The 27,111-nt window shown below is 42.0% G+C and overlaps 1 protein-coding gene across 1 annotated transcript; it reads right to left on the bottom strand.

The window, feature by feature from the left end:
* Positions 1 to 5,164: 5,164 nt before the first annotated feature.
* CCDC112 (coiled-coil domain containing 112) lies at positions 5,165 to 27,111 on the bottom strand. The gene is made up of 9 exons (XM_065405896.1): positions 27,055 to 27,111; positions 22,895 to 23,016; positions 13,765 to 13,886; positions 12,519 to 12,608; positions 9,034 to 9,109; positions 7,692 to 8,082; positions 6,338 to 6,754; positions 5,420 to 5,515; positions 5,165 to 5,332 (listed from the first exon to the last, which is right to left on the bottom strand). The coding sequence occupies exons 1-9, from the start codon at positions 27,088 to 27,090 to the stop codon at positions 5,165 to 5,167; spliced, it is 1,518 nt and encodes a 505-aa protein (XP_065261968.1). The 5' UTR covers positions 27,091 to 27,111.

The raw sequence follows: 27,111 nt of genomic DNA on the forward strand, positions 1-27,111 counted from the left end.
CTCCCCACCCTGGCAGCCACCCGGCGCGCACAATGTGCGTCACCAGCCACATCCGGCGATCGCTCACGTGATCTCGAGGCTAGCGTCTCCTTCGGGACGAGAAGCGTCTCGGTATCACGTGACTCGGGGATGCAACACTTCCGGCCCGCGCCGCAACTCCTGGGTGTGTGGGAGGGGAGTACAGGGCTCAGGGTGTGTGAGGGAGGGACAGGGCAGAGGGCTGGGGGTGTGGGCTTGGGTCATGGGGTGCTCACGGCAGGGAGCAGGAGGGAATATTCCACACCCCTTCCCCCCGCTTCTTCTCTGCTCTGCCTCCGCCGCCCACCCCCTCCCTTGCAAGGGCCATCAGCTGATCGGCAGGGAGGGAGGAAGGGCAGGAACCCAGCACACTGCAGGAAGAGGCAGGGGAGCCAGCAGGACCAAGCTTCTGCTCCCTGCCCCCGTGGGAGGGGGTGGAGAAGAGCAGGCCAGGCCAGGTTGGGCAGTATTTTTAATGGCATGCTGCTGCCTACTGGGACCCCGGCAAGCAGCAGCGTGCCATAGGTTGCCGACCCCTGCAGTAGATGATGCATCTGATTTGATGACATTATCTGCTACATCTGAGCACAGACACTGTAGGATCAGTGGTAAGCCTATAATCATTTATCCCTCTCCAGTGAAATAAACCAAATGAGAACTCGGGGTTGAAAGTGGCACACAGGAAGCCCAGCAGAAATATTTAGGATGTGCTTCTCTCTAGTCTCTAGGGAGGGTACTTGTTTCATCCTGTAGGAAGAATATAGGTCCATGTTAGAACTGGGTGAACTCTGGTTTTAAACAGAGTGGATTTTGATGCAAGTCAGGCCCAAAGCATGCGACCAAAAAGAATGAGATCATGAGAACGAAGGGTTGTTTGTGTCAAACTGGTAGTGATCCTGGAAATAACAGTATTATCTTATTTAAGGTTTGGGCTAAGCAATAGCAATAAAGAGAAAATGTTAATTGGGCACCAGGTGCAGTACATAATTGGTTAGAAATGCACAGTCCAGTAGCTACAGAAAAATAGGGCAAAGTGAGATAAGGGGAAAAAGCTTGAAGAAAGCAGACTACAGCCCCAAATTGCTTGAGCTAATTTTAGCTAAGGTCCAATAATAGCAGTGACATCATTTGTTTGCACAGTGCAAGTACATTAATAGATCTAAAGATCGATCCTGAGCAAGTAAGGTTTTCTAGACATTCTTTGTCAGAGCTTTTTCTTACCCCTCTGGAGACGCTTAATGGGAAGGTATCTCCCAGGTCTGATCCAGTTGTGAGTATTCAGTCAATGCTTATAACTGCATTGATGCTGGGTATAGAATATAAGGGTACATACCATGTGTAATTTTCTTTTTATATTCAGGTCCTAAAAAAATGACGACCTATTGTGAACTTGGTTTTATTCAACTGTTTACCTAATTTGTCTTTAGGAAGGGAGAAAGTCATCAAACTGTTGAAATAGGAGAATACAAGGCATTTAAAAAAAATCTATTTTGGTATGGTACAGTATAAATCAAATGAAAAACAGAGGTTTTCAGAGGTGATTTCCAGTTTTTGTGCGAGTAAGGAATGAATGCAGGCAGTGTCAAGGAAAACATCTTCTACAAGTTTCCCATCTTACAAAGGGAATTTTTAAATTTTATTGATGAAAAATATTAGCTGAAGTTCTTTTAGACTGCAAAGTGGGATATCATATTATATATATTAATTGCCTTATCTTATTTATAAGATTTGAATCACTGTAAAAGCCTATGATTTAAAAGGCTATATCAGCTACTCATATCTTATACAGAGAATAAATTACTATGTTCCCAGTCAAATAAAGAGTCTGGTTCAGATTGTAGATGACTAGTGACTAATAGGAAGACTAAATAAAGGGCCAGGGTACTAAAAGGAAGCTTATAAAGGTGTAGGGTATGATTTACCATGGAAGAAGGAAAGCCAAACATTGATCATGATGGGACTAGTGCAGCAGAAGGGAATGAGAGGTAAGAAAGTGATTTGAGCAAGATTTAAAAAACTGAGCTCCTACAGTTATGAATCTAAGTTCATATGTAGGCACCTAAACAGCCTGATTCTTTTTTAAAGAAGTGCTGAGCAATGGACAATTCCCACTGACTTCAATGGGAAACCAAAGATCTATTCCCAGCTTCAGCATTAACTAGCATTGTGGCTCAGGTCAAGTTACTTGCCCTGCTCTTCAACTTCCCCTTCTATAAAATGGAGATAACACCTACCATTTGTAAGGCATTTTGAGATTCTTGGATGAAAGGCACTACACATAACGAAAATAGCATTACTAAAACAAGAACTAAACAAAATAAATATTTATTTTGAAAAATAGCATAGTATTCCTTATCCAAGTCATATTAAGTTTGCAGCATAGATTAGTCATTCTATTATCACTTCATCTAAATTGTGAGACATTTTATTTCTTCAAATATAAAAAAAACCACAATCTTTTAAAAGTTGCTAATTATGGATGCAGCATATGTAGGAGAAAACATGAAGGAACTGACACCCAGCATTTTTGTTAGTTAAAAATACTATTTCTTCCATTGTTTCCCCAACTGACTATATTATATATGGTCTAGAATAACGTGTAAAAATGGCAATTTTGATATAATTGATTGTTGTTCCATGACATCTACAGTCATTTTTATATTCTGTTATTTCATTTTCAAATTTATGGAATTGTGGATGATATGCCAGTTATCAAATACATACCATAATGAATACACTGCTAACATGACAAAAAATTAAATGGTCAGAACTTGAAACCCATGTAATAATACACAATATTCTTCATTACATAAAAAAGTTTTATGAAAATTTCTAAGGACCCAGTTGGTCACTTTATTTGTATGTAATTCATCTTCTCATATATGCAGATGTTCAGCTATAACCCTTGTCTCCAGGTTGGGATAGCCCTATGGGAAAAAATAAGGATGAATAGCTGGTCATTGAGTGTATTTTAAAAATATATAAATCTAAGTCTTTTTCTTACCTATGTGGAATATGTAAAAGTGGCTGCACATCTGTTGGTCCAATCTCTTTTGTGTGTTCCTCCCAACCCTTGGTAGGTTTGTACAGTCTAGATGGGTCCCTGGTTACGTGAACTTCAACCTGTCAATAATATATTGTTATGCAAGGGGAAGAGGGAAGGGAGGTTGGGCAGTCACACCAACTCTTGAAGCTGTTGGGTGTGACAGCTGCCTCCCATTCAGGCTAAATGAGGGAACAATTAAATGCCCCTTTGCTTAGTGCATGCAGTGTAGTTGTAGTCCTGTCTGTCCCAGGATATTAGAGAGACAAGGTGTGTGAGATAGTATCTTTTATTGGACAAACTTTAGAAGTTTGTCCAATAAAAGATACTACAGTAAAAGCTTAGTTATCCAGCATATTGGGGGAATGGAGGGGTGCCGGTTAGTCAAAAATTCCAGTTAACTGAAAGTTATAATTACCAATGGAATACCAATTTTCAAAGAATTAGAACACAATAAAATGAATAAGGTATAAAATAGTATACAGGTACTCACCAATCCAGTAGTAGTACTGCACTGCAGAGTGATTGGTTTCTTGAAGCACTTAGGTGTATACAGGTTAAGTTTTCTATACAGTAGGTTATCATATGACACTACATATCACTATGGGCAGCACATGGCATACACCAAGATCACTAAAAATACATTTAACACAAACTATACAGAATATAATTTAATCTTTCTTTGATGATTAAGAAGGCACTTCAGGACCTTGCAGTGCCTCTGATGTTGATAATAATGACCCTATTATCATTGTAGATGTAGGGAAGGTGTAGGAGATTGGGCTGAATCTGTAATGACCTTATAACACACCCTGGAAGCTGCTTTTTTGAATAAATCCCTGATATAACTTGCTTACTTGTCTTCTACCTCTTTTGCATAAAAGTAGAGTGCAGAATGTGCAACTGCATAACCTCCTGGGCAGTATACTAGTCCCGGTTACTAGATTGAAGATTTATATTGGGAGATATCAGAAATGCCAGTTAATAGAGCTTTCTGGTTGATAAAGTGCTGGATAACAAAACTTTTTTTTTTTTACTGGTATCTCACCCACCTTGTCCCTTTGCTTGGGGAGGGGGTGTTTCTGATAAACAATGCAGGGACAGGGGATTGATTAGATTGCAGCTGTATGTCTGTAAAAATAACAGGAGTACTTGTGGCACCTTAGAGACTAACAAATTTATTAGAGCATAAGCTTTCGTGGGCTACAACCCACTTCTTCGGATGCAGACTAACACGGCTGCTACTCTGAAACCTGTCATGTATGTCTGTGTGAGAGTAATGCGGCAAGAAACAGGAGAGCAGCGAGGCAGCCCCATACTGAGTCAGAGGAGGACTTATAGAGTGACCATGAGAAAAACGCTGAGAGAGTTTTTGGGTAAAATGCTGGCTGGAAAAAGGCTTGGAACTGTGACCAAAGAAACTGTCTCCTGCTGTTTGATTCCTAGTGCATTCAGGGAAACTGGACTTTGTGTACATTCTTTGTAAATAAACAGGATTGCATCAAAGAAATACCTGGACCCCATTATCAATTTCTCCTAACACAACAAAATTTGTAAGACCCCAATTACTGGCTAACAATAGGAAAAAACAGTGCCTTTCCATTTGTCACAAGAAATAATTACATTGGCTAGATGAACAGCATAAGGAAAGTAAGAGTGTACCTGTATGATAGTCCTTCCAAGAAATGCAATAAATCTCATTTGTGACAAGAGTCTTTGACCCACATAGAGCTTATTGCAGGATTGACGCTTTTGCTCCATGTGCTTATGGACAAAAGCAGGGACAGTCTGTCAAACATATTTCCCCCCCTCTTAATTCTTAGTAAAATTTGTGCAGGAAAAAGGTGCAGGACTGGAACCCAAGACTGACGTCCACTATAAATTCACAGAACGAGCAGCAGCTACTGGATGCTCAACATTTGTGAAAAACAGGCAACTTATTTTAAGTGCCTAAATAATGATTCAGGTGCTTAACTTTAGGCATCCATAATTTAAAAATGTTTGGCCTTTGTTCATGTGTGTTTTGATATCTTTATCTGCTTTTAAACCACTAAGGATAGCTATTTAAACACATTTCAAAAGGAAAATAAGTGTGTTGTTCTTTTAAACAAAAATTATGCCCTTTTTCCACTGTAAAAAGCCAAGACCTTTCCCATTCTGAGGTGGGTTGTTCGTTATTTTGCCATGACAAAAAGTAATCTTCAGCTGTAAGAGGTCATTTGGATAGGAAAAATAATTGCCTCTTAGAAGAAGGCAGCAGAAAGAATAAAGCTGTTAAAAATAAATTACAAGCATGAAGATATGTTTCATCAGATTATAACAAGAAAAATCAATCAATTCAGTAAATATGTTAGTTACCTTCTCTCTTAACTTTGCCAGTCTTTTTTCTTTTTCTATTTTTTCCTCCTCTTTTGCCTGCTTTTCTAGAATCTTTACTTCAAGTTTATGAAGATCCTGGAAAATATACCATGGATGAAATATTGAGCACTTTTGGGAATCAAAAAGAATAAAGTACCAATAGGCTTTTCATATAATCAGAATTTATTTTGAATGCTTTAGAAACCAAATGTGTCCTAGATTTCATATTGTTTAAGCACAGGAGTTACCATTTGATAAATCCAATCAGACCTGTATAACGTAGGCTATTACATTTCATCCAGATACCATTCTAGGGAACCCAATTATTGTAGTTAAGACTAAAGCATTTCAGTCCTCAGGACTCGGAACTTTGTGTGCCACAGGTAGAGTACAGGAAAAAAAACCAAAGCACACAATTAAATTACACGGGCCAGTTTCTAAAATTTACCTTTTGGAAACAAACCCTTGATACTGTACTGCTATATATTTGCAAGATTTAATTTCCATTTTTTGTAAACAAATGGTAATTAAAACAAATATTGGCAATGGACTGGTCCCCCACCTAGGCCCCGATTCAGGAATATACTCAAGCATATACCTAACTTTAAACAGTTAACTAGTCCCACTGAAGTCAACAGGAGTACTCTTGTACTTTAACATGTGCTCAAGTATCTTGCTGAATTGGAACACTGAGGAAAAGCAACAGAACATTATTTTAGACAAAATGATGAGCTGTTCCCAAGACACAGACAGAGCTATCTTCATACAGATGTAGTTTGTGAATCAAAAATAGCTCTTAAAGTTGAAATAATTGTTCTTGATAATTAACTCCCTAGTCTTCCACATTCTAATACTATGTCTACTTTGTACCACACATCCAGAAGATTTGAAACACGAGTGAGGGATGTGACTACTCACTCGCTCTTGAAACTTAGAAATTTCTTCTGCAGCAATTCTCTTCCTCTCTTCCCTTTCAGCCTCCTCCCTCTTCTCCTTTTCAAGTCTTTGGAGCGCCTCCTGTTCCTCCTTCTGCCGAGTGTACTTTTCTAGCAGTAGCTTCAGTTGGAACTGGCGCTGGCGTTCCTTCTGCTGCTTTTTCTCCCTCTCTTCTTCCTGTTTCAGTCGAGATGCTTGTTTCATTGCAAATTCTATTTCTTTATGTCTTTTCCAGGCTTCGACAGCTGCTTGTTGCTTTTTCCTTTCCTTCTCTGCTTTTTGCTTCTGAGCTGCTTCTTGTTGAAGATTTTCTGTTTTGAGCATTTTCTCTGACTTCTGCTTTTGCTTTAAGATTTCTTGTTTTTCTTGTTGCTTCTTCATTTTCCACTTTTCAATAGACTGCAAGAGAACAGTAAGAAAAAAATCTTATTCTTATAAAATCTTACTCTTCCAAGATAATTATTTCCAAAGGAGAGACTCAGTGGACAGAAAGGTGTGATCTAAGAACAAGACTAGGAGGTAGGAACTCCAGACATAGATGCTTTTTCACCTTGGCAAGTAGCTTACTATCTCTTAGTTTCCCCACATGTAAAATGGAAACAACTATTTATCTACCTATCTCACAGTGTTTGAAGTTTAATATCTACAATAATTTGAATATATAAAGTTTTATGGCATCCACATTGCTGCAGAATGATTATTAGGCTCATTAATTAACTAATCAGATGCTTTCACTGTGCAAACATTTTTCAATTCTTTTTATATTATCACACACACATATATATGAACAGTAAAACCAAACTTTTTGCTTAAAAAATATCAATGTTTATGCCAGCTAACCTATTACCACGAAGGAGACCCAGGTCCAGGACTCTCCTCCAAATTTCTATTTTCAGAACCATTGGAGCCAAGGTGTGTTGCAACTGTTCTAGTCCTTCTCTCCCCGTCCTCCCCCCCACATATCTGTCTTGTCTATTTAGACTGAAAGCTCTTTGGGGCTGAGACTGTCTACTACTCTGTACAGTGTCTAGCACAATGGGGCCCCATTCTTGGTTGGTTCTTAGGTACGACTACAACAAACATGATTAATAATAATTGTAATATGCTCAGCTACTGCACACGGCACTCCAACGTGTGCTTAGAGCATCATCTGCTGATCATTCCTTAGAACACCAGTAAAGTGAAAATTTTAAAGAGAACTAGTTTTCTGTAGGAAAAAAGCTATGTTTGCCATCACAGCTTGAGGTGGATGGAAGAGGGTGAAAAGTGTGTGTGGCTTTTAAGAAATACACTTGTTTAAAATACAAACATACTTTGAATCTTAAAACTCTCTTACCTCTTTTTTTCTTTCCTCTAAAATCAGAAATTCTTGATACCATGTCTCATGCTGTTGAATATCCTCTTTTGTTCTTCCAGAGAGATACTCAAGGGCTTCTTCTATATAGGATGGCTTTCCTTTATGTTTTGTCCATACTTTCAAAAAGTGTTGATGATCATAATCATCCCAGCCTCCTTGTCGTCCTCCTGTTTGCTGAAGGAACCTTTCAAATTCTACTACTTCTTCAGGTAGATGATTTTGCAGTGTTTTGTCTACTGGAACCTTGCCTGATGGTAACCTGAAAACTCTTTCTATGGCTGAACTACCCAGTGCCCATGTGTCAATTTTTTTCTGTAAGGCACTGAGCTCATTAGTAGCAGTCTTCTCCTCCTTCATAAGCTCTTCATATCTAAGTAAAAAAACCAACATAAACACACATTGACTTTTAAATAAAAGATCAGACAATACCCGTGAGTTCACCTGAAACAGACTTTGTGATTATTCAATTCCCAGACAAAAACTATGTTAAAGTGGGGCTAAAGTTCAGATTAAGTATCACTAATTTAGGGTAAAATAAATTACAGTAGAACCTCTGAGTTACAAACACCTTGGGAATGGAGGTTGTTCGTAACAGTGAACAAAACATTATGGTTGTTCTTTCAAAAGTTTACAACTGAACATTGATTTAATACAGCTTTGAAACTTTAGTATGCAGAAGAAAAATGCTACTTTCCCCTTTTTTTAGCAGTTTACATTTAACACAGTACTGTACTGTATTTGCTTTTTTGGGGAGGGGGAAGGGAGTGTCTCTGCTGTTACCTGATTGTGTACTTCCGGTTCCAAATGAGGTGTATGGTTGACTGGTCAGTTTGTAACTCTGGTGTTCATAACTCTGATGTTCTACTGTACAGAAATTTTGTAATTATCCCCAAACTAAGCATTATAAACCCAGGAAAGTCAGAGTTAAGGTTACTCTTAAAAGAGAACTAGATGGAAATACACAGGTAGGGCACCCAAACAACCATACTCCTTTCCTATATTGCTATCATTGGGAGGACAGGGAGAGAGAAAAGAAAAAAAATGTGCCTTTAAAAATCAGTTTAATCTAATCCAGACCCCCACTATTGGAATGCTTTCACCATAATCATATGGTTATTGAATGATACAACTATAGGTAATCTAGTCGTAAAAGTTTGCTTTGAATATATGTTTACATAAATTATTCATTACAGAAAAAGAAACAGGATGGAAAAAAGGACGAGAAGAGTGATTTATACCATACATTTATGTTATATTTTATTTTGATTTTGTGTGACTGATTTCAGTTCTCTCGAGACTATAAAAGCATGTAGAAACATACATTAGTCGCTGTTCTTCTTTAAAACCATTTATTGCATTTTCAGCTTCTTCCATCATTTCCCTGAGCTTTTCAATGACTACAAAAACCAGAAAGAGGAGTAAATATCACTTTCCCTATAGCTGAATATAGCTTTTATATGCTAGACCAGGGGTCGGCAACCTTTCAAAGAAGAACAGCTTGCGGGCATCGCATGGAGACCCGCTGTCCCCCTCCCCCCAAGGGGCATGCAGAGACATGCCAGCAGCCAGCCACTTCTGGCAGCGGCGTGAGGCCAGAGCCCTGCTGTGCCGCCGGGCTGTGAGCCACCTGTGATAAGCGCCTAATGGACAGAGACTGTACCTTGCACTCCCTCAAGAAACAGCTGCCCGCAATGGGGCAGCCAAAGAGCTGCATCTGGCTCTGGAGCCGCAGGTTGCCAACCCCTGTGCTAGACACAAGAAAATGTGACATTTCTTAATAAACTAACATGAAGAATAAAGATATATAGCAAAGCAGGCAGTTTCTATTTAAAACATATACATCCCATACAGCCTCTACTTCATACACATCCCCAATAGGCAAAATAAGCTTTTACTAAATTAGTTGACAAATATGGATATAGGTAAAATTGGATTTCCTGAAATAAAATATGCTACAATAATGAATTAATAAATAACTGATGATACAAGGGAATTCTTTATTTGTATTGTTAGAGTATTCTATTCTGAGTAGAAATGCTTTTATTCCTCTTCATCCTTCTCTACCAGGAAACTTAATGCTGGTGAAAAGAATGTGACTGAGAGCCTTTGTTTTCAGTCCTGCAACAGGATGTGCAAGGATGGGCCCTTACAATCTCATGGAGTCTTGAAGAGTGGAGATATGTCAGTATCAGGTGAAGTCAGTGGGACTCCTAGCAGGTATACAGTCTGCCGGCATGCTTCCCATGTGTGCAGCTTTTGGGGGTGGGGGTGGGATTTCCCCCCAAACAGAGGCGAGGCATGGGGGGGCACATGGGGTTACATGCCACTGCCCTCATTTCTGCAAAAGCAGAGCTGCCCAGCTCCGGTCTGGTCTCAGGCTCCACTGACTCTGCAGCTGAACACAGCCTCCTGGGTCCTAGTGCCAGTTGTGCTCCCCTTCTGTGTTCTGGGAGCCTTCCTATTTTCTGTGGAATAGTGAGTTCCCACAGTGGGGCTGGGTAAGTGGGGGTGGGGGAAATGAGGGAAGGGGGCTGAGTGCAGGAGGCAGTGGGGAAGGAAAGGAGGTGAAATAGGGCAGGGGCAGGGGAATGTGGGAGTGAGGGGAAGGGGATGGAGAAGAAAAGGGGATAGGGGAATCACGGGGGGAAGCAGGATCCTGGCATGCGGCGTCCCCTTGGCAGCAGCTGGGGCTCCCCCATTAAGCAAGCCCATCGAACCCTCACCCTGACATACCATACCCCCCTACACCTGGACCCTTCCGACAAGCCCCACACACGCAGAGCCCCACCCCACTGAGCCCCAACCAGCTGCACCTGGACCCCCACCCCATCAAGCCCCACTCCCCCAGCACCCGGACCCCCCCCCAAATCGCACGACCCAGACCTCCCCACCAAGCCCCATCTCCCCACACCCAGACCCCCCCCCCCGCTGAGCCCAACCACCATTACCTTGATCCCCTGCAGAGTCCCATTGCCCCTGCACCCAGAACCCCCACAATGAGCCCCTGTGCATCCAGATCTCCCACTGAGCTGCCCACACCCAGATTGCCCCACAGAAACCTCTCACCCCAAACCTGGATCCCCCCACACTAAGCCCCTTCACACTTGGATCCTGCTCGGCTGAGCCTGCTCACCCACACCTGATGCGCCTGGCACAGAGGGGCAGGGCCCTGGGGTGTTTCTGGGGCAGACCCAGCCCTTGCACTGTGTCAGGGTCAGGTGCAGCCTCACTGCCGAGTCCCTGTACTGGAGGAGATGGGGGCTTCAGGGTGATCTCCCACCTCAATGCAGCCAATGGCCTGTGCTCCCCACTGCCATGCTGGAGCCACATTTATTTATTGACAAATAAAATTTGCAGAATTTTAAAATATTGTGCGCATAATTTTTAATTTTTGGCACATAATTCCATCAGGAGTAACTGATTTAGTTAACCCAGTGGAAACCCTTGTGTGGATACACTTATTTCAGAGTAAGAGGGGCCCATTCTGGATTATCGTTAAATGATTCCCAACATAAGAACCAGTTATCTCATGTCACCCTGCCAATGTGCCTCAGTCTTGATTTGGAGAGAGAATCTCTAGGGGTGAGTCTCTTAGGCTTTGTCTAATAAGAAAGTTATATGATAGTATTTTTTCACACAACGCACAGTCAACCTGTGGAACTCTTTGCTAGAAGATGTTGTGAAGGCCCAGACTATAAGTTCATGGAGGATAGATCCATCAATGGCTATTAGCCAAGATGGGCAGAGATACAAAACGATGCTCTGAAGTGTCTCTAGCCTTTGTTTGCCAGAAGCTGGGAATGGGCAACAGAGGACAGATCACTTGATGATTACCGGTTCTGTTCATTCCCTGTGAAGCACCTGGCATTGGCCACTGTCAGAAGACAGAATACTGGACTAGATAGACCATTGGTCTGACCCAATATGGCTGTTCTTATATTCTTAACTATAGTAAAACAATTAAAAAGTGGTTAGTTAAATATGGTGCAATCCCCTGTGGACACAAGGGAGTTCACCGATTTAACTAGCTTTGTTTTTAAAACCCAGTCAGTTAAATTGGTACAATTTCTCATCAGACAAGGCCTTCATTCAGCTTCTTGTTTTTTCAATCCTTGGCGACAGTTTAGCAGAGAGGCCAAGGTAGATGCAGACATTTGCAGATAGAAATTGAGTCAGATCAACAACATAATGAATGTAAGCACTACATAACCTTCAGCTGGTGACAGATCTCGGTCTCTAACCTGGGCTACTTTTGAACTAGTAAGCTACAAATGCATGTCTCTCTGATTACCAGTGCCCCAAGGGTTTCAACTCATCTAATCCCCGAAGTGTGCTTTATTCATTATCAACAGAATATTCCAGTTTATATTGGTTCAGATGGCCTGAAAATGTAATTCCCTATGGCCCTTGCTCAACGTCCTCAGCCATCTGATGGAAGAGAGGCATACGACTGTATCTAAATCCCAAAAATATATTCATTGCACTTGGCATTACAGTACAATTCAAGCAGAAGGACATGGACTTCAGCACAGAAGGTACCACACCCCCAATAGGCTCAAGGGTCCCAGGCCAGTGCCAACAGAAAATAAGGGGTTCCACTCTAAAGATGATCTCAGGGAGCCTCCAGCCTTTCCTGACACTCCCCTCCTTTCTTAGATCACAGAAGGATAGGCAGACTGGAGAAAGGACATCCAGAGCCTGCACTGATGGCACAAGCAGAGACCTTCCCTGCAAGACAATTATCCAAGAAAATTAAACTTTTGTCTATAAAAGGCAAGTATTTCAAACTCCATCAACAAGACTTACATTCCGGTGTAGGCTTCACATCTTTCAATTGTCGTTGAAGTCTCTTAACATTATTGTGTATTTTTGCTAGTTGTTGCTGGATTTTAGCTTCTGTGGAAGAAAAATAAGTTAGTCAGTCATGTTAAAAGTTTAATTGTACATCAAATTGAATTTTCTTGCCTTTACCCTCAAACCTCTAAGTCATTCAGCCCCGACATCTCTGGTCTGGTCACCTTTCACGTCTTCTCTGACACACCTTCCCATTCCAACAATGATGCCAGCAAAAATGCCAGTATTGATACCCTCTTCATCATCATCTCATAGAAGCAGCTCCATCCATGCTTTCATGCTGCCCCTTGTGCTGGGAACACCAATTCTGACTCTAGCCACTTCCCTTGCCCCATTCAAATCCCTCCTACTCACCTCTGTCATAAGGCCTATAAAATGTGGAGGAGAGAATAGCTATCCTTAACAAACAAAACAGCACCATCAAAATGTGTACTAACTTTACTGAGTAATATAATCTTATTGCTATCTTTGCCCTTCCTTTCCCTGCTTTGTGAGTTTAGTAGGACGCTAACATGTTAGGTCATGTTAGTTTGTATGCTCTTCAGAATATGTAATGTGTCTACTTATTTTGTGAGGTACCTAGCATATCTTTGGGAGTGCAAAAAATAATTTAAAGATATTGTGTTTGGGGCCTTTTTGAAAATGCCTATCTCCAATGATGGTGTCACCTTCCCTGAACGACACATCAGGTCTTTTCTGAATATTGAGTGTACTATCCTCTATTTCAGGCACATTCAAAGTGTGAACCAACTTCTGCAGTCCTCCCTGCAACCAACATACCTTCTCATGCTGTCATCTATCCTTACCAGCCCTGGAATACATAACTGGACATTTCAATGCCTGGATTCTCTAGGACCCACTTCCAATGCTTCTGCAAATCCAGACACTGAAATATTCAAAGATCTACTTTTTTTAAGTGATCAGTGTGGGAGACACTGAGAATCCTTGATTATTTTGTGGTACTGTCATAAGTTTATTGTACAATAACTAAGCTACATTAAATCTTGTTATGTTTAGGTTCATACTTTTTAATTCTTCCACAATACTGTTCTTTTTATAGTGCACTCTCTCTTATAAACAGTACATATACAGTAGCAAAAATACTTTCATGGGTGAGTATCAGAATTTGTTTTGTTCTATGAGCTTATACACCAGTGAAGTGAGTGAGTGTGGACAAGGAAAGGAACAAATATCCTACTGTCAGCTTTCCTGTTGTTAGTCATTTTATGTTCCAGTTCTTCCAGTGTGCTGTATTCCACCCTGAAATCACTCTTCTTGCTGTAGAGATGACCATTTTTGTCTTTTTCTATATTCACAAGTCTGGGGGAAAAAATGTTGCTTGGCTTTGAAATCACATTTTAAAATCACTTGAAAAATAATTAAAAATATAAATTCACAGTCATTACCATTTAGAAATTACTTAGACTAACTCTAATTAGTGGTCATTATTTTTGATTGAATAAGTTAGTTTCATTAAGTGCTGCGGACAAGTGCATCATTACAGAATTTAAAAACTGGGCTTTAACACAGGGAATATTAATCAGAATAGCTGCTTTTAATTTATCATGTAACTAATGTATTATCACTTGGAAGGATTAGATTTTTATCAGTAAATGTTGGTAAATGTCAATAAATTAAAAAAATCAGAAACATCCTTTCCAAGATTTATGCTTAGTGCAGGCCACACAGTAAGTCTGACAGAAGTAATCAGAAATCTGGTACTCAGCAAAGGCAGACAGATGTACAATTCTGCTCTTCGCGTCAACAGATCATTCTAAATGATGATTTTATTTCTAATGGGCTTGGGGTCCTTCACATCCTTTAGAACTGTCTCACTTTCTCCCTCAATTTATAACTTCGGTACTTTCTTTACAATCAAGATTCTGCATCAGATGAGCCTTATAGACGATGAACTGTTAGATGCCACTTTCTTCCTCAGAAGTGGCCACACTTCAGTGGTAGATTAAGTTGTCTTACTTATCCATTATCTACCTCATAGGGGTGTGGCTAAGCATTTTGAGAACCAGATGAAACTCATTACATATGTAGGAGCCCAACCAGTTTCCACCTCTCCCCTCTGACATTCCCTGCCATGATGATCCAGTGGTTAGGGCACTAGCCGAAGAACTGGGAGACCTGGGTTCAATTTCCTGCTATACCATGGATTCCCTGTGTGACCCTGGCAAATCATTTAGCTTCTCTATTCCTCAGTTCCCAATTTGTAAAATGGGGATACCATTATTTCCCTACCTTACTTGGGGGTTGTGAGGATAAATATATTAAAGTTTGTGAGGTGCTGAGCTACTACAGTGATGGGGGTTGCACAAATACAATAATTAGACCTACGTCAGGGATTTTACCAGTCCTCTGGGGGGATAGAAGGGAAGGAAACCAGTGGTTGGTTGAGCATAAGCAAATAGCAAGCTTGGATTTAAGGTTTAGTTAGAGGTGGGGAAGTCTACTGCCTCGAAGCTGTTGATAAAACTGCTCCCAGATAATGCTGCAAATCCCAGGCCAGATTAATTAGTATAAGTGGCTACAGTAATGTATGTTTGTTTCAAGGTTTTTATTTTTTTCAGTTGGTATCTTTAAGTTGTAGTGTTATTATTTTCTAACTTTGTTTTTCTATTTTTGTAAATAATAGAGCCAAAGGAATCTATTCCTGCAGGGTTCCATTTATATTTTATGTTTAGTGTTTAATATTTCATTTAAAAACAATAACAGAATATTATTTGTGTTCAGCAACCTATTTAGTTTTCCTGATGTTTCCCCAGCAAAGCTAAAACCTGCTAAAAAAACATTTATACTGTTCTTGGGCAAATGAAAAGGAGAGAATGGATGTTTTCTGAGGAAATGCCCGGATTAAACCAAGAAAGAAGAACACGGGGGTAAACTGAAATACATTTTGGGGCATGAATTCTAGTCTGCAGGAGACTAGATTAAAAATAAATTAACATGGTTGTCATCTAGCAGTTCCCAAATTCTGTAGACAAATAAAGTCCTTGGAATGCTTTCAGAGTCAGCTGTCTGGTTTTACAGTGACAGTTCTTTTCACTGTCCTCCTGCTGGATCACATTTAAAGAAGCTAAAAATACATTAAATACCTCCCCATTATTACTTGTCTATGTGACAAATTGATGTAGTTGCCACAAGGTTGTTATTTGATCATGAACAGTAGGGAACATGTTCCAAGTAATCTTGAACAAGGGCAGAGATAATAAAGAAATTATCTTGTTGACTAAGACTGCAGTTCACACTTTAAAAATGTATGAGAACTGATCTAGGTGCATAGTGCAGTGCCAGCAACCCTTACAAAGAGCTATCACTGAAAGGCTGAGCACAGCATGCTGGAAGACAGCAGGGAGGACGAGCTGCACTAATGTAGTTCCATATATAGGTGGAGCTGTAATGTAGATGGACAGATTTGCTCCAAAGTAATGTGCTCCCAATGCCTCTACAACAGGGGTCTCAAACTCAAATGACCACGAGGGCCACATGAGGACTAGTACATTGGCCGAGGGCCGCATTAGTGACACCTCCCCCCGCCACCCTTGGCCCCGCCCCCACTCCACCCCTTCCATGAGGCCCTGCCCCCATTCCAACCCCTTCCCTGAAATCCCCACCCCAACTCTGCCCCCTTCCTGCCCCCAGGGAGGGCAGGAGGGGTGTGGGGCTCAGGGCAGGGAGTTGGGGTGTGGGGTGCAGGAGAGGTGTGGGGTACAGCAGGGGGTTGGGCTGCAGGAGGAGTTCGGGGGGCGGGCTCCGGCCCGACATGCACCGGGGGCAGGGCAGGCCGCCTGCCTGCCTGTCCCCGCACCGCTCTGGGAAGTGGCTGGAACCTGGGGGAGGAGGGGCACAGGGGTCTGTGTGTTGCTGTTGCTTCAGGCACCGCCCCCAGCAGCTCCCATTGGCCGGGAATGGGGAACTGCCCTTCCCCCGGTGCGCGTCGGGCTGGAGCCGCTCTAGGTAAACGCGGGGGGGAGGGGCCGCAGGAGCTCGCGGGCCGCAGAAAACAACCCTGCGGGCCGCATGCGGCCCCCGGGCCGCATGCGGCCCCCAGGCCGCGTGTTTGAGACCCCTGCTCTACAACTGTGTGATTGGAATGTGAAAATGAGATGCTTTAGAGATATTAAAGGTGCTCGGAATTGCTAACTTTGATAGTGGCTTTTTTTTTTTTTTTTTAAATACACAGATCCATAACTATCGGAGGGTAGCCATGTTAGTTTGTATCCACAAAAACAACAAGGAGTCCGGTGGCACCTTAAAGACTAACAGATTTATTTGGGCATAAGCTTTCGTGGGTAAATGCATCTGAAGAAGTGGGTTTTTTACCCACAAAAGCTTATGCTCAAATAAATCTGTTAGTCTTACCGATCCATAAGTAATTTTTGTTTCTTTACTGTGGTTGGTCAGTGGTGTAACACAATGTACTTACAGCCAGAGTCTGAAACCCTTACTCATAGTGGGTAGCACCTTAGTACCTCGATTTCAGTGGAACTACTTGGGGAGTAATGGATTACTCAGTGTAATTAAGATGATCAGAATTTGGCCCTTGGTGGATTTGAACAATGGGCAACTCTCTCATAGTTCATGAAGGTTTTTATGTCTGTTTAGTAGCCTCATTAATCAACAAGCATTCCTAAGTATTAAACCTTCTTAATATAGCTTCTGTTAAGGTAGTTCAACTTTTAGGGTTCCAACAATAACAGCATCCCCTTATTGTTTTTGACTACTCTGACCCTAAGAGCACCCCAAGCCCAGAGGACAAAGGGCTCCCGGGTATCTAGCAATGAGCCTCAGCTGGTGTGACCAGCTGATTCTGATTGTATTCCAACTTACTGTTGTCGTAATCTGTATTAAAAAAGTGTCTGGTAAGATATCATATGTAAACTGGTAACATGCTGGTCATTAATATTATTGCATGGTATATGTACAGTAGTATATGAAAAATTATAAATATGGATAGCAAGAAAACATTCTACAAATACAGTAGAAGCAAGAGGAAGCCAAAGACAGGGTTAGACCCGTTACTCAATGAGGAGGGGAAAATAATACCAGAAAATGTGGAAATGGCAGAAGTGCTAAATGTCTTTTTTGTTTCAGTTTTCACCAAAAAGTTTAGTAGAAATTGGACATTAACTTAATGAATGCCAGTGAAAATCAAGTAGGATCAGAGGCTAAAATATGGAAAGAACAAGTTAAAAATTACTTAGACAAATTAGATGTTTCCTAGTCACCAGGGCCTGATGAAATACATCCTAGAGTACTCAAGGAGCTTACTGAGAAAATATCTGAGCCATTAGCAATTATCTTTGAAAAGTCATGGAAGATGGGTGAGATTGCAGAAGACTGGAAAAGGGCAAATATAGTGCCAATCTATAAAAAGGGAAATAAGGACAACCCAGAGAATTACAGACCGATCAGTTTAAATTCTGTACCCGGAAAGATAATGCAGCAAATAATTAAGAAATCAATTTGCAAACACCTAGAAAATAATAAAGTGATAAGTAACAGTCAGCATGAATTTATCAAGAACAAATCGTGTCAAACCAACCTAATAGCTTTCTTTGACAGGGTAACAAGCCTTATGGATAAAGGGGAAGTGGTAGATGTGGTATATCTTGACTTTACTAAGGCTTTTGATATTGTCTCACATGAACTTCTCATAAACAAACTAGGAAAATACAACCTAGATGGAGCTACTATAAGGTGGGTGCAGAACTGGTTGGAAACCGTTCCCAGAGAGTAATTATCAGTGGTTCATAGTCAAGTCGGAAGGGCATATCGAGTGGGGTCCTGCAGGGATCAGTTTTGGGTCCAGTTCTGTTCAATATCTTCCTCAATGACTTAGATAATGGCATAGAGAATACACTGATAAAGTTAGCAGACAATGCCAAGCTGGGAGGGGTTGCAAGTGATTTGGAGGACAGGATTAAAATTCAAAATGATCTGGACGAACTGGAGAAATGGTCCGAAGTAAATAGGATGAAATTTAATAAGGACAAATGCAAAGTACAGTGGAACCTCAGAGTTACGAACACCTTGGAAATGGAGGTTGTTTTTAACTCTGAAATGTTTGTAATTCCGAACAAAACATTATGGTTGTTCTTTCAAAAGTTTACAACTGAACACTGACTTAATACAGCTTTAAAGCTTTACTGTGTAGAAGAAAAATTCTACTTTCCCTTTATCTTTTAGTAGTTTACGTCTAATACAGTACTCTACTGTATTTGCTTTTTTTCCCTGTCTCTGCTGCTGCCTAATTGTGTACTTCTGGTTCCAAATGATGTGTGTGGTTGACTGGTTGGTTCGTAACGCTGGTGTTCATAACTCTGAAGTTCTACTGTACGCTACTTAGCAAGGAACAATCAGTTGTACACATACAAAATGGGAAATGACTGCCTAGGAAGGAATACTGCGGAAAGGGATCATAGTGGATCACCAGCTAAATACAAGTCAACAATGTAACACTCTTGCAAAAAAAGCAAACATCACTCTGGGATGTATTAGCAGGAGTGTTGTAAGCAAAACACAAGAAGTCATTCTTCCACTCCACACTGATTAGACCTCAACTGAAGTATTGTATCCAGTTCTGGGTGCCACATTTCAGGAAAGATGTAGACAAATTGGAGAAAGTCCAGAGTAGCGCAACAAAAATGAGTAAAGGTCTAGAAAAAATGACCTATGAGGGAAGATTGAAAAAATAGGGTTTTTTTTAATTTGGAGAAGGATGAGGGGGGACATAATAACAGTTTTCAAGTACATAAAAGGTTGTTACAAGGAAGAATGATTAAAGGTCTTGAGAACATGACCTATGAAGGAAGACTGAAAGAATTGGGTTTGTTTAGTTTGGAAAAGAGAAGACTGAGAGGGGACATGATAGCAGTTTTCAGGTATCTAAAAGGGTGTCATAAGGAGGAGGGAGAAAACTTGTTCACCTTAGCCTCTGAGGATAGAACAAGAAGCAATGGGCTTAAACTGCACCAAGGGAGGTCTAGGTTGGACATTAGGAAAAAGTTCCTAACTGTCAGGGTGGTTAAACACTGGAATAAATTGCCTAGGGAGGTTGTGGAATCTCCATCTCTGGAGATATTTAAGGCCTGGTCTACACTACTCCCCAAATTCGAACTAAGGTACGCAACTTCAGCTACGTGAATAACGTAGCTGAAGTCGACATACCTTAGTTTGAACTTACTGCGGTTCAGACGCGGTCCACACGCGGCAGGCAGGCTCCCCGTCGACTCCGCGGTACTCCTCTCGCCGAGCTGGAGTACCGCAGTCGACGGCGAGCGCTTCCGGGATCGATTTATCGCGTCCAGACCAGACGCGATAAATCAAACCCAGAACTTCGATTCCCAGCCGTCGAACTAGCGGCTGGGTGTAGACCTGGCCTAAGAGTAGGTTAGATAAATGTCTATCAGGGATGGTCTAGACAGTATTTGGTCCTGCCATGCGGGCAGGGGACTGGACTCGATGACCTCTCGAGGTCCCTTCCAGTCCTAGAATCTATGAATCTATGAATAAATTGTTCTCTTTAACCTCTGAGGATAGGACAAGAAGCAATGGGCTTAAATTGCAGCAAGGGCAGTTTACACTGGACATTAGGAAAAAGTTCCGGTGAGGGTGGTTAAGCACTGGAATAAATTGACTAGGGAGGTTTGTGGAATCTCCATCATTGGAGATTTTTAAGAGCAGGTTAGAGAAACACCTGTCAGGGATGATCTAGATAATACTTAGTCCTGCCTTGAGTGCAGGGAACTGGACTAGAAGACCTCTCGAGGTCCCTTCCAGTCCTACTATTCTATGTGCTGGAAATTTGTTTTTAAAATGTGTTTGGCAAGTAAGGCTGAAGTCGCTCCACCCTAGACAAAGGAATGTGGTCCCACCTGCTTGAAAGTGTCTCCAGTGTAAATTGAGCAAGGAGAGGCAATGCAAGTACATTTACATAAAAGGCAAAGTCAATAAACTAGCAATTGGAAGAGTATGACAGAACGTACCTCTGTGTTCACACCCTACACACTATTGTAATACTAATTGCTCAAAGTATGCCTGGTGAGGTACCATTTGAAAACTCATAATTTTCTGCTCATTACTATCCTGGTAAAATATGTGTGGCAACATTGTACGTGAAGTTACAGTAGAACCTCAGAGTTACAAACATCTCAGGAATGGAAGTTGTTCGTAACTATGAAATGGAATCATAACACTGAACAAAACATTATGGTTATTCTTTCAAAAGTTTACAACTGAACATTGACTTAATACAGCTTTGAAACTTTATTATGCAGAAGAAAAATGCTGCTTTTAACACTCTTAATTTAAATAAAACAAGCACAGAAACAGTTTCTTTACCTTGTCAGATTTTTTTCTTTCCCTTTATTTTTTTTAGTAGTTTATGTTTAAAGCAGTACTATTTGCATTCTTCTTTTATCTCTGCTGCTGCCTGGCTGCACACTTACAGTTCCAAATGAGGTGTGTGGTTGACCAGTCAGTTCGTAACTCAAGTTCGTAACTCTGAGGTTCTACTGTATAAGATTCCACTGTATGGTTTTATTAAGACATGTTCCTAACTTAGGTTAGCAAACAGGTTTGTCTCAGACAAAGAAATGTATGCTCTGCTTAATTTGCATTTATGCAGTAAACAGTCATCCAGCAGGATGGTGAGATAAAGGAAGTTCAAAAAGGTGAGGAAAAGCAATGAGGAACATCCTTCCCCATAGGATGTCTCCTGAATCTTAGCTGGAAATGTTTTTCAAGAGGGGAATGAAACTATAAAAAGGAAAGATAAACACCTCGAGATCTCCCCCCTCCCCCCCAATCGCATTCACGGCACCTGAAGCATTCGTTGGATTTTGGGAGAAGCGGTCCTGACCTAAGAAGTTTGGTCAGTAAGACTGCTAAAAGCATGTGGTGAGAAAAGTTTGCTTTGACTTTATCATAGTTTGTTAAGTTAGGCAGCAGTTGTGTTTTATCTTTATTTTTCTTGTAATGGTTTCTAACTTTTATTCCTCGTTACTTGTACTCACTTAAAATCTCTCTGTAGTTAATAAACTATTTTATTGTTTTATCTAATCCAGTGTGTTTAAATTGAAGTGTCTGGGAAACTCCATTTGGGGTGGCAAGTTGCGTGCATATTATTTCTACTAAAGAAGTATTAAACTTCATATAAACTGGTATTGTCCAGGAGAGGGGTGGGCAGTAGAGGTCATTCTGAGCGAAAATCTAAGACTGGAAGTGTCTTGGGGTCACCCAGCAATATAACCAAAACTAGTAAGAGCCAAGGTATGGCTGGCTGGCTACAGCACACACACAGACATAACTGGGAGTTACTTGAATGTTGGAGACTGTTTGTGAGCAGTCCAGGCTGGAGGCTACAGCAGCAAAGCATTGTAAAAGGCACCCCAGGTTAGAGGGCAGGGGTGACACAGCTAATCATTAAGCTGGACTGTATCCTGGTGTGTCACAGGGAGATATCCTCTTAACTATCTTGACGGGGGCAAGAGACTTCAAAAATTAACATGGCATCAGCTGCGTGGTGGACACAGCAGGCCTCCTGGAGCCCCTGAGGAGGGCTTCCTGATTCTGAAAACAAAGATAAAACTTTGGAAGATATAAGCAAGGACAGAGAGCCATTTTGGTATCCTTTACTGGGCAGATACAAAAGGCTAGAGCTCTTGTACATATGAGAAAAGAGGGGGATTGAAAGGGGCTTGAAAGTCTCTGGAAACTGACTATAGTTGAGAAAGCTACTTAAACCAAGACTCTAGTTAGTTAAGTTAGAATATGCTTCTAAAACTAAAACCTTACTTTAGTTTGTCTGTAACCATGTCTATCCTTATACTTCGTATCACTTAAACCTAATTGTGAATAAAGTTACTTTACTTTTACTATACTCCAACTCAGTGCTGTGATAGGAGTAAAGGGTTTGCCAACCCCATTTAAGTTAATAACCTTCTGTGTACTGTCTCTTTAAAGGAGCAGCAAAACTGATACGGTTTTGTGAGTTACAGTATGTAGAGGCTGTACACTATAGAAAGATGTCTCTGAGGAACTGGAGTTCACTGACTGTTACCTGCTATGTAAAGTTTGGACTGGCAGAGTCCTGAAGAGTTTGCTGGAAAGGCAGACAAGCTGGTGTGTCCGGAACCTGAGACACAGCTTAGCAGTAGCAAAGCTCTCACTTGCTGAGGCTGAGAGGGGTAACACAGAGGTTCACAGTTCTGGAACCCCTGCTGATAGTCACAACTACTAATCTTAAATCACCTCAAAACCTGTCATCCACAGCAATACCATGCAGAATGTGTTTATGGTGATATTCTTTAACTTACTGATTTTTTAGTATTTCTGCTGTTCTTATGAATTCAGCTTTCTTAGCTTGATCAGCTTTAACTGTCCAGTTCTGAAATTGAAAGTGTTGACCAGAATCTGGAGTACTGAAACAGCAGTCACTCTGTAGAGAACACAAAAGAAGGCATGCTTTATTATTATTGTTATTCATTATCAGTAACATAGTAGCTAAAAGACAAACACATACTGTGGATGTGATTTACCACTGTGTTACTTCAATTTTACACTGAACTCAACTGTTCAGTTGTGTAACTCAACTGACTTTAGTGGAATTACACCAGGGTAAAGCTGGAGTTATGCAGTGGTGAACTGGGAATTGTATCTGTAATATGCTCTTAAAACGAACAATAATACAACGTTATATCACTACAATTAAACAGTAGTTGCCTGTCATAGGAACTGCCACTCTGGATCAGACCCAGGGTCCATCTAGTATCCTCTCTGATAGCGACCAGTACCAGATGCTTCAGAGGAAAATGCAAGAATCACGCAGTACACAAATGTGGAATAATACCCTCCCCCCCACACCCACCCACACTCCCCCGGTCTCTTCCTGGTTTTATCCCTCCAATCATTGGGGATTGGTTTAAACCCCGAAGCGTGAGGTTTAACAGCCTGTCCAAATTTTTTGTTATAACCCTGGATATTCTTGATATCATAACTACTAGTAATTTAGTGTGCAGTTTTGCAATCCTCACTCTCAGCCTACTATAAGGTTGACAACAGTTAGGCTGCTGATGTGCTAAGACCACTGTCTATCATGCTGGCCAGCATTGTCTCATTGTTTCTTGGTGTCCCCTTCCCATCTGTTTCACTTGTTGTCTCTTGTTTTACACTTAGATTGTAAACTCTTTGGGGAGGGGACTATCTTTGTTCTGTGTTTGTACAGCACCTAGCACAATAGGGTCTTGGTCTGTGACTGGGACTCGTAGGTGCTATTGCAATACTAATAAATAAGAACACTGAGAAACACTGATGTGAGTAATCCCATTTAAGTTAACAGACAACTTGACTAAGTGATACTAAATTAGAGTAATGGTTGTAGAGATAAGGGCCCTTAGCTCTTACCATAGGCAGGTTCAGTAGTATTCCAAGATCAGTGATTGAATAAGCATTTTGCCCCCTTAGACTAAGTCTACCTAAAATCAGCACAAGATAGCTGGTTAACAAGCATTAGAAGTTCTCTATAGGAAAAATCATCCTTAAAAGTCAATGACTTCTCAAAGGGTGAGGAGACTCAAACCCCCATGACCACTGCAACTGGAAGAAAACAGATTATTTGGCTGGGGGCTTATTAAGCCATATAGAGAATACATGTCTCCTCTGCTGCACAGTTGAATTAATCTGACTATTCCAGCTAAAGAGTATTTATTGGAGCATCTGAACTAGCATCACATTGGTAGAAATGCCCCTCATTCTGTCTATTAGGGTTGCCACTTTTTTTCCTATTGGACAAATGCAAACTGGGGAAAAATGGAAATAATAAGATGTGTACTAAACAGACTGCTTACTGGCTTTGTTCTGCTTGCAATCTTTCAACCCCCATTTCCTTCACCAGTATTTTCTTTATTTAGAGTGTGCCTTGGAGCAGGAATGCTATCCTTATATCGATCTGTAAAGTGCTTAATGCATTGTTGGTACTATAAAAATAAATATCAATAACAAACATTACATGCTGATATGAAACATCTGCATGGAATGCTAATGCATCATCACAAGCTGAAAACAAACAAAGTTAAAATTAATTCAGCTCCTTGACCACTATCTAACCATGTTTATTTAAAGCATCCATACTCAAGCAAAAAGTTTACACTCTGTAATCAAAGTGGATTATAATAGGGTTTGGCCAGCCAGCACGTACTATGCCAAACTATGTCATAATAGGATTTTTAAGCAAAGCATTTTCTGTCTATTTAGACTGCAGCTTTGTTTTTTAACCACTTTAAAATGTAGTTTGGCCATGTCCATGATATGTTTAAAGAGGCCACTCTTCAGAAACTATAAAAATGACATCATGTAATATCATATTTATTATGTCTCCGTGATGGCATATCAAATTTGCTCAGTTTGGAAGACCATGAGATGGTATGGGAGTCACAGACGGCATAATTTAGTCAGCAGTACCTTTATTACTGTTATAATGCACTAGAAGAACCCAGCTTGACTTTTATTCAACATGCCACATTTAATCACTCAACAACCACGTTATCTCCATACTGATTTATACCTGCCTCTGGAAATTTCCATTACTTGCATCTGAAGAAGTGAGGTTCTTACCCACGAAAGCTTATGCTCCCAATACTTCTGTTAGTCTTAAAGGTGCCACAGGACCCTCTGTTGCTTTTTACAGATTCAGACTAACACGGCTACCCCTCTGATAATCAGCAACCACTGAGATTCTGGGCTCTGTAGAGTTAAAAACCTACGTGACACCTGTGGGAATCCTACAGTTCTGTGAGTTACACTATACTAGGGGTTCTCAAACTTTTGTACTGGCTTTCACACAGAAAGCCTCTGAGTGTGACTCCTCTTATAAATTAAAAACACGATTTTATATATTTAACACCATTATAAATGCTGGAGGCGAAGCGGGGTTTGGGGTGGAGGCTGACAGCTTGTGACCCCCCCCCATGTAATAATCTCATGACCCCCTGAGGGGTCACAACCCACAGTTTGAGAACCCCTGCATTATATTATCCAAATGCTGGAGTGGAAATACAGAGTTAGGATTATCAGTAGGAAGCCAACAAAACAGGACACCATAATGGGAAAACCCTGCAGAATGCAAGATGAAACCAAGAACTAACCTTGAATCAAATATTTTAGGTACTTCGAGATGAGGTGGGTGAAGTAATATCTTCTATTGGGCCAAATACAGAAGTTGGTCCAATAAAAGATATTGTCACGTTGTCTTTCTAATATCCTGGGAGTAATACTGCTACAACACTGAATACAACTTAGATCAGTGTGGATCCCGCCTCCCTAGGGGGGCACTGAGGAACATTCAGGGCAGGGTAGCAGGGCCACCCAGCCCCAGCTCTGCTCCGGACCTGGCTCCCAGCCTCCGCTCCCCCCCCCCCCCCCGCCTTAGCCCCTCCCTGCCCCCAACTCAGCTCCCAACCATACCCCCAGCCTCTGCCCTTGCTGTGGCTCCTTTCCTGGCCCCAGCCCCGCTCCCAGCTAGTCCCCTTGCTCCTGTCTTCCCCCCCCCCCCCCCGCTGCAGCTCTGCTCCTGCCTGGCCTCAGCTCCCGGGAACGGGCGGGGAGGGGGGGGGGGGAAACAGCAGTAAGGGGTGGTACAACCGTGAAAAGTTTGGGGACCACTGACTTAGGTACTTCTAAACAGCCTATCACTGGGGCATGTAATAGCAGTGTGATGAACAACGGGACAATCAGGTAACATGGCAGAAATGTTCCCGAGCAGACTGAACTGGCTATATGCAGTGTTGCTGTAGCCATGTGGGTCCCAGGATATTAAGAGAGACAGGGTGGTGAGGTAATAGCTTTTATCAGACCGACTTTTGTTGGGGAGAGAGACAAGCTTTCGAGTGCCCCACAGAGCTCTTCGTTAGGCCCTCAACTGGCCCAGGCACTTTGTAGGGAAAGCGCAGAGGTGTTCGCGGAGTGATTTGGGGTGCAGCACTGATGGGGGGGAAGGGGCTCTGGCACAGCCCCGGTTCCAGGACAAAACCTGATTTATTTTTAATCATCTCACGATTTTTACCACGGGCCGGCCGCTCTCTGGGGCCCCCACCGCGGGGTGGCCGCGAGCTGGGCAGTGGCCGAGAAGACACGAGGAGCTCCCTGACGTCACAGAACGTCCGGTACTGCTGTGACCGCGGCGCCTCCCTTCACCCCCAGGGCTGCACGCGCCCCAGCTACGGCGGCGCGCGGGGCCCCAGGGCGGCACCGGGTCGGCGGGACACGCTTTGGGCCGCAGCAGCTTTTCTGTTTGTCTGGCAGACACAGGACCCGGCCGGAGCCTCCCTCGTTAGCGGGGCCGGCCTCCCTGCCTGGGCTCTCTCCCCGCCGGGGGAAGGAGGGAACAACCCAGAATCCCCTCGACAAGGATGAGCCGCAGCGGAGTCACTGCCCCGGGGCCGGTTCTCATCACCGCACGGCTGGCCGGCAGGGCCTTTACCTGCTGCTGCCCGGACGCCGTTGCCATGGCCGCCATCTTGGAGGCCAGCGCTACTCC

This window comes from Emys orbicularis, chromosome 6 (assembly GCF_028017835.1).
Source record: "Emys orbicularis isolate rEmyOrb1 chromosome 6, rEmyOrb1.hap1, whole genome shotgun sequence".
Taxonomy (NCBI): domain Eukaryota; kingdom Metazoa; phylum Chordata; order Testudines; family Emydidae; genus Emys; species Emys orbicularis.

Coding starts and splice junctions, on each gene's coding strand:
- CCDC112 (XM_065405896.1), bottom strand. CDS start 27,090: ATGGCGGCCATGGCAACGGCGTCCGGGCAGCAGCAG. Junction 23,017..27,054: donor CGGCGTCCGGGCAGCAGCAG/GTAAAGGCCCTG, acceptor TGTTCTCTACAG/AGTGACTGCTGTTTCAGTAC. Junction 6,755..7,691: donor TAGAGGAAAGAAAAAAAGAG/GTAAGAGAGTTT, acceptor GTTCTCTTGCAG/TCTATTGAAAAGTGGAAAAT.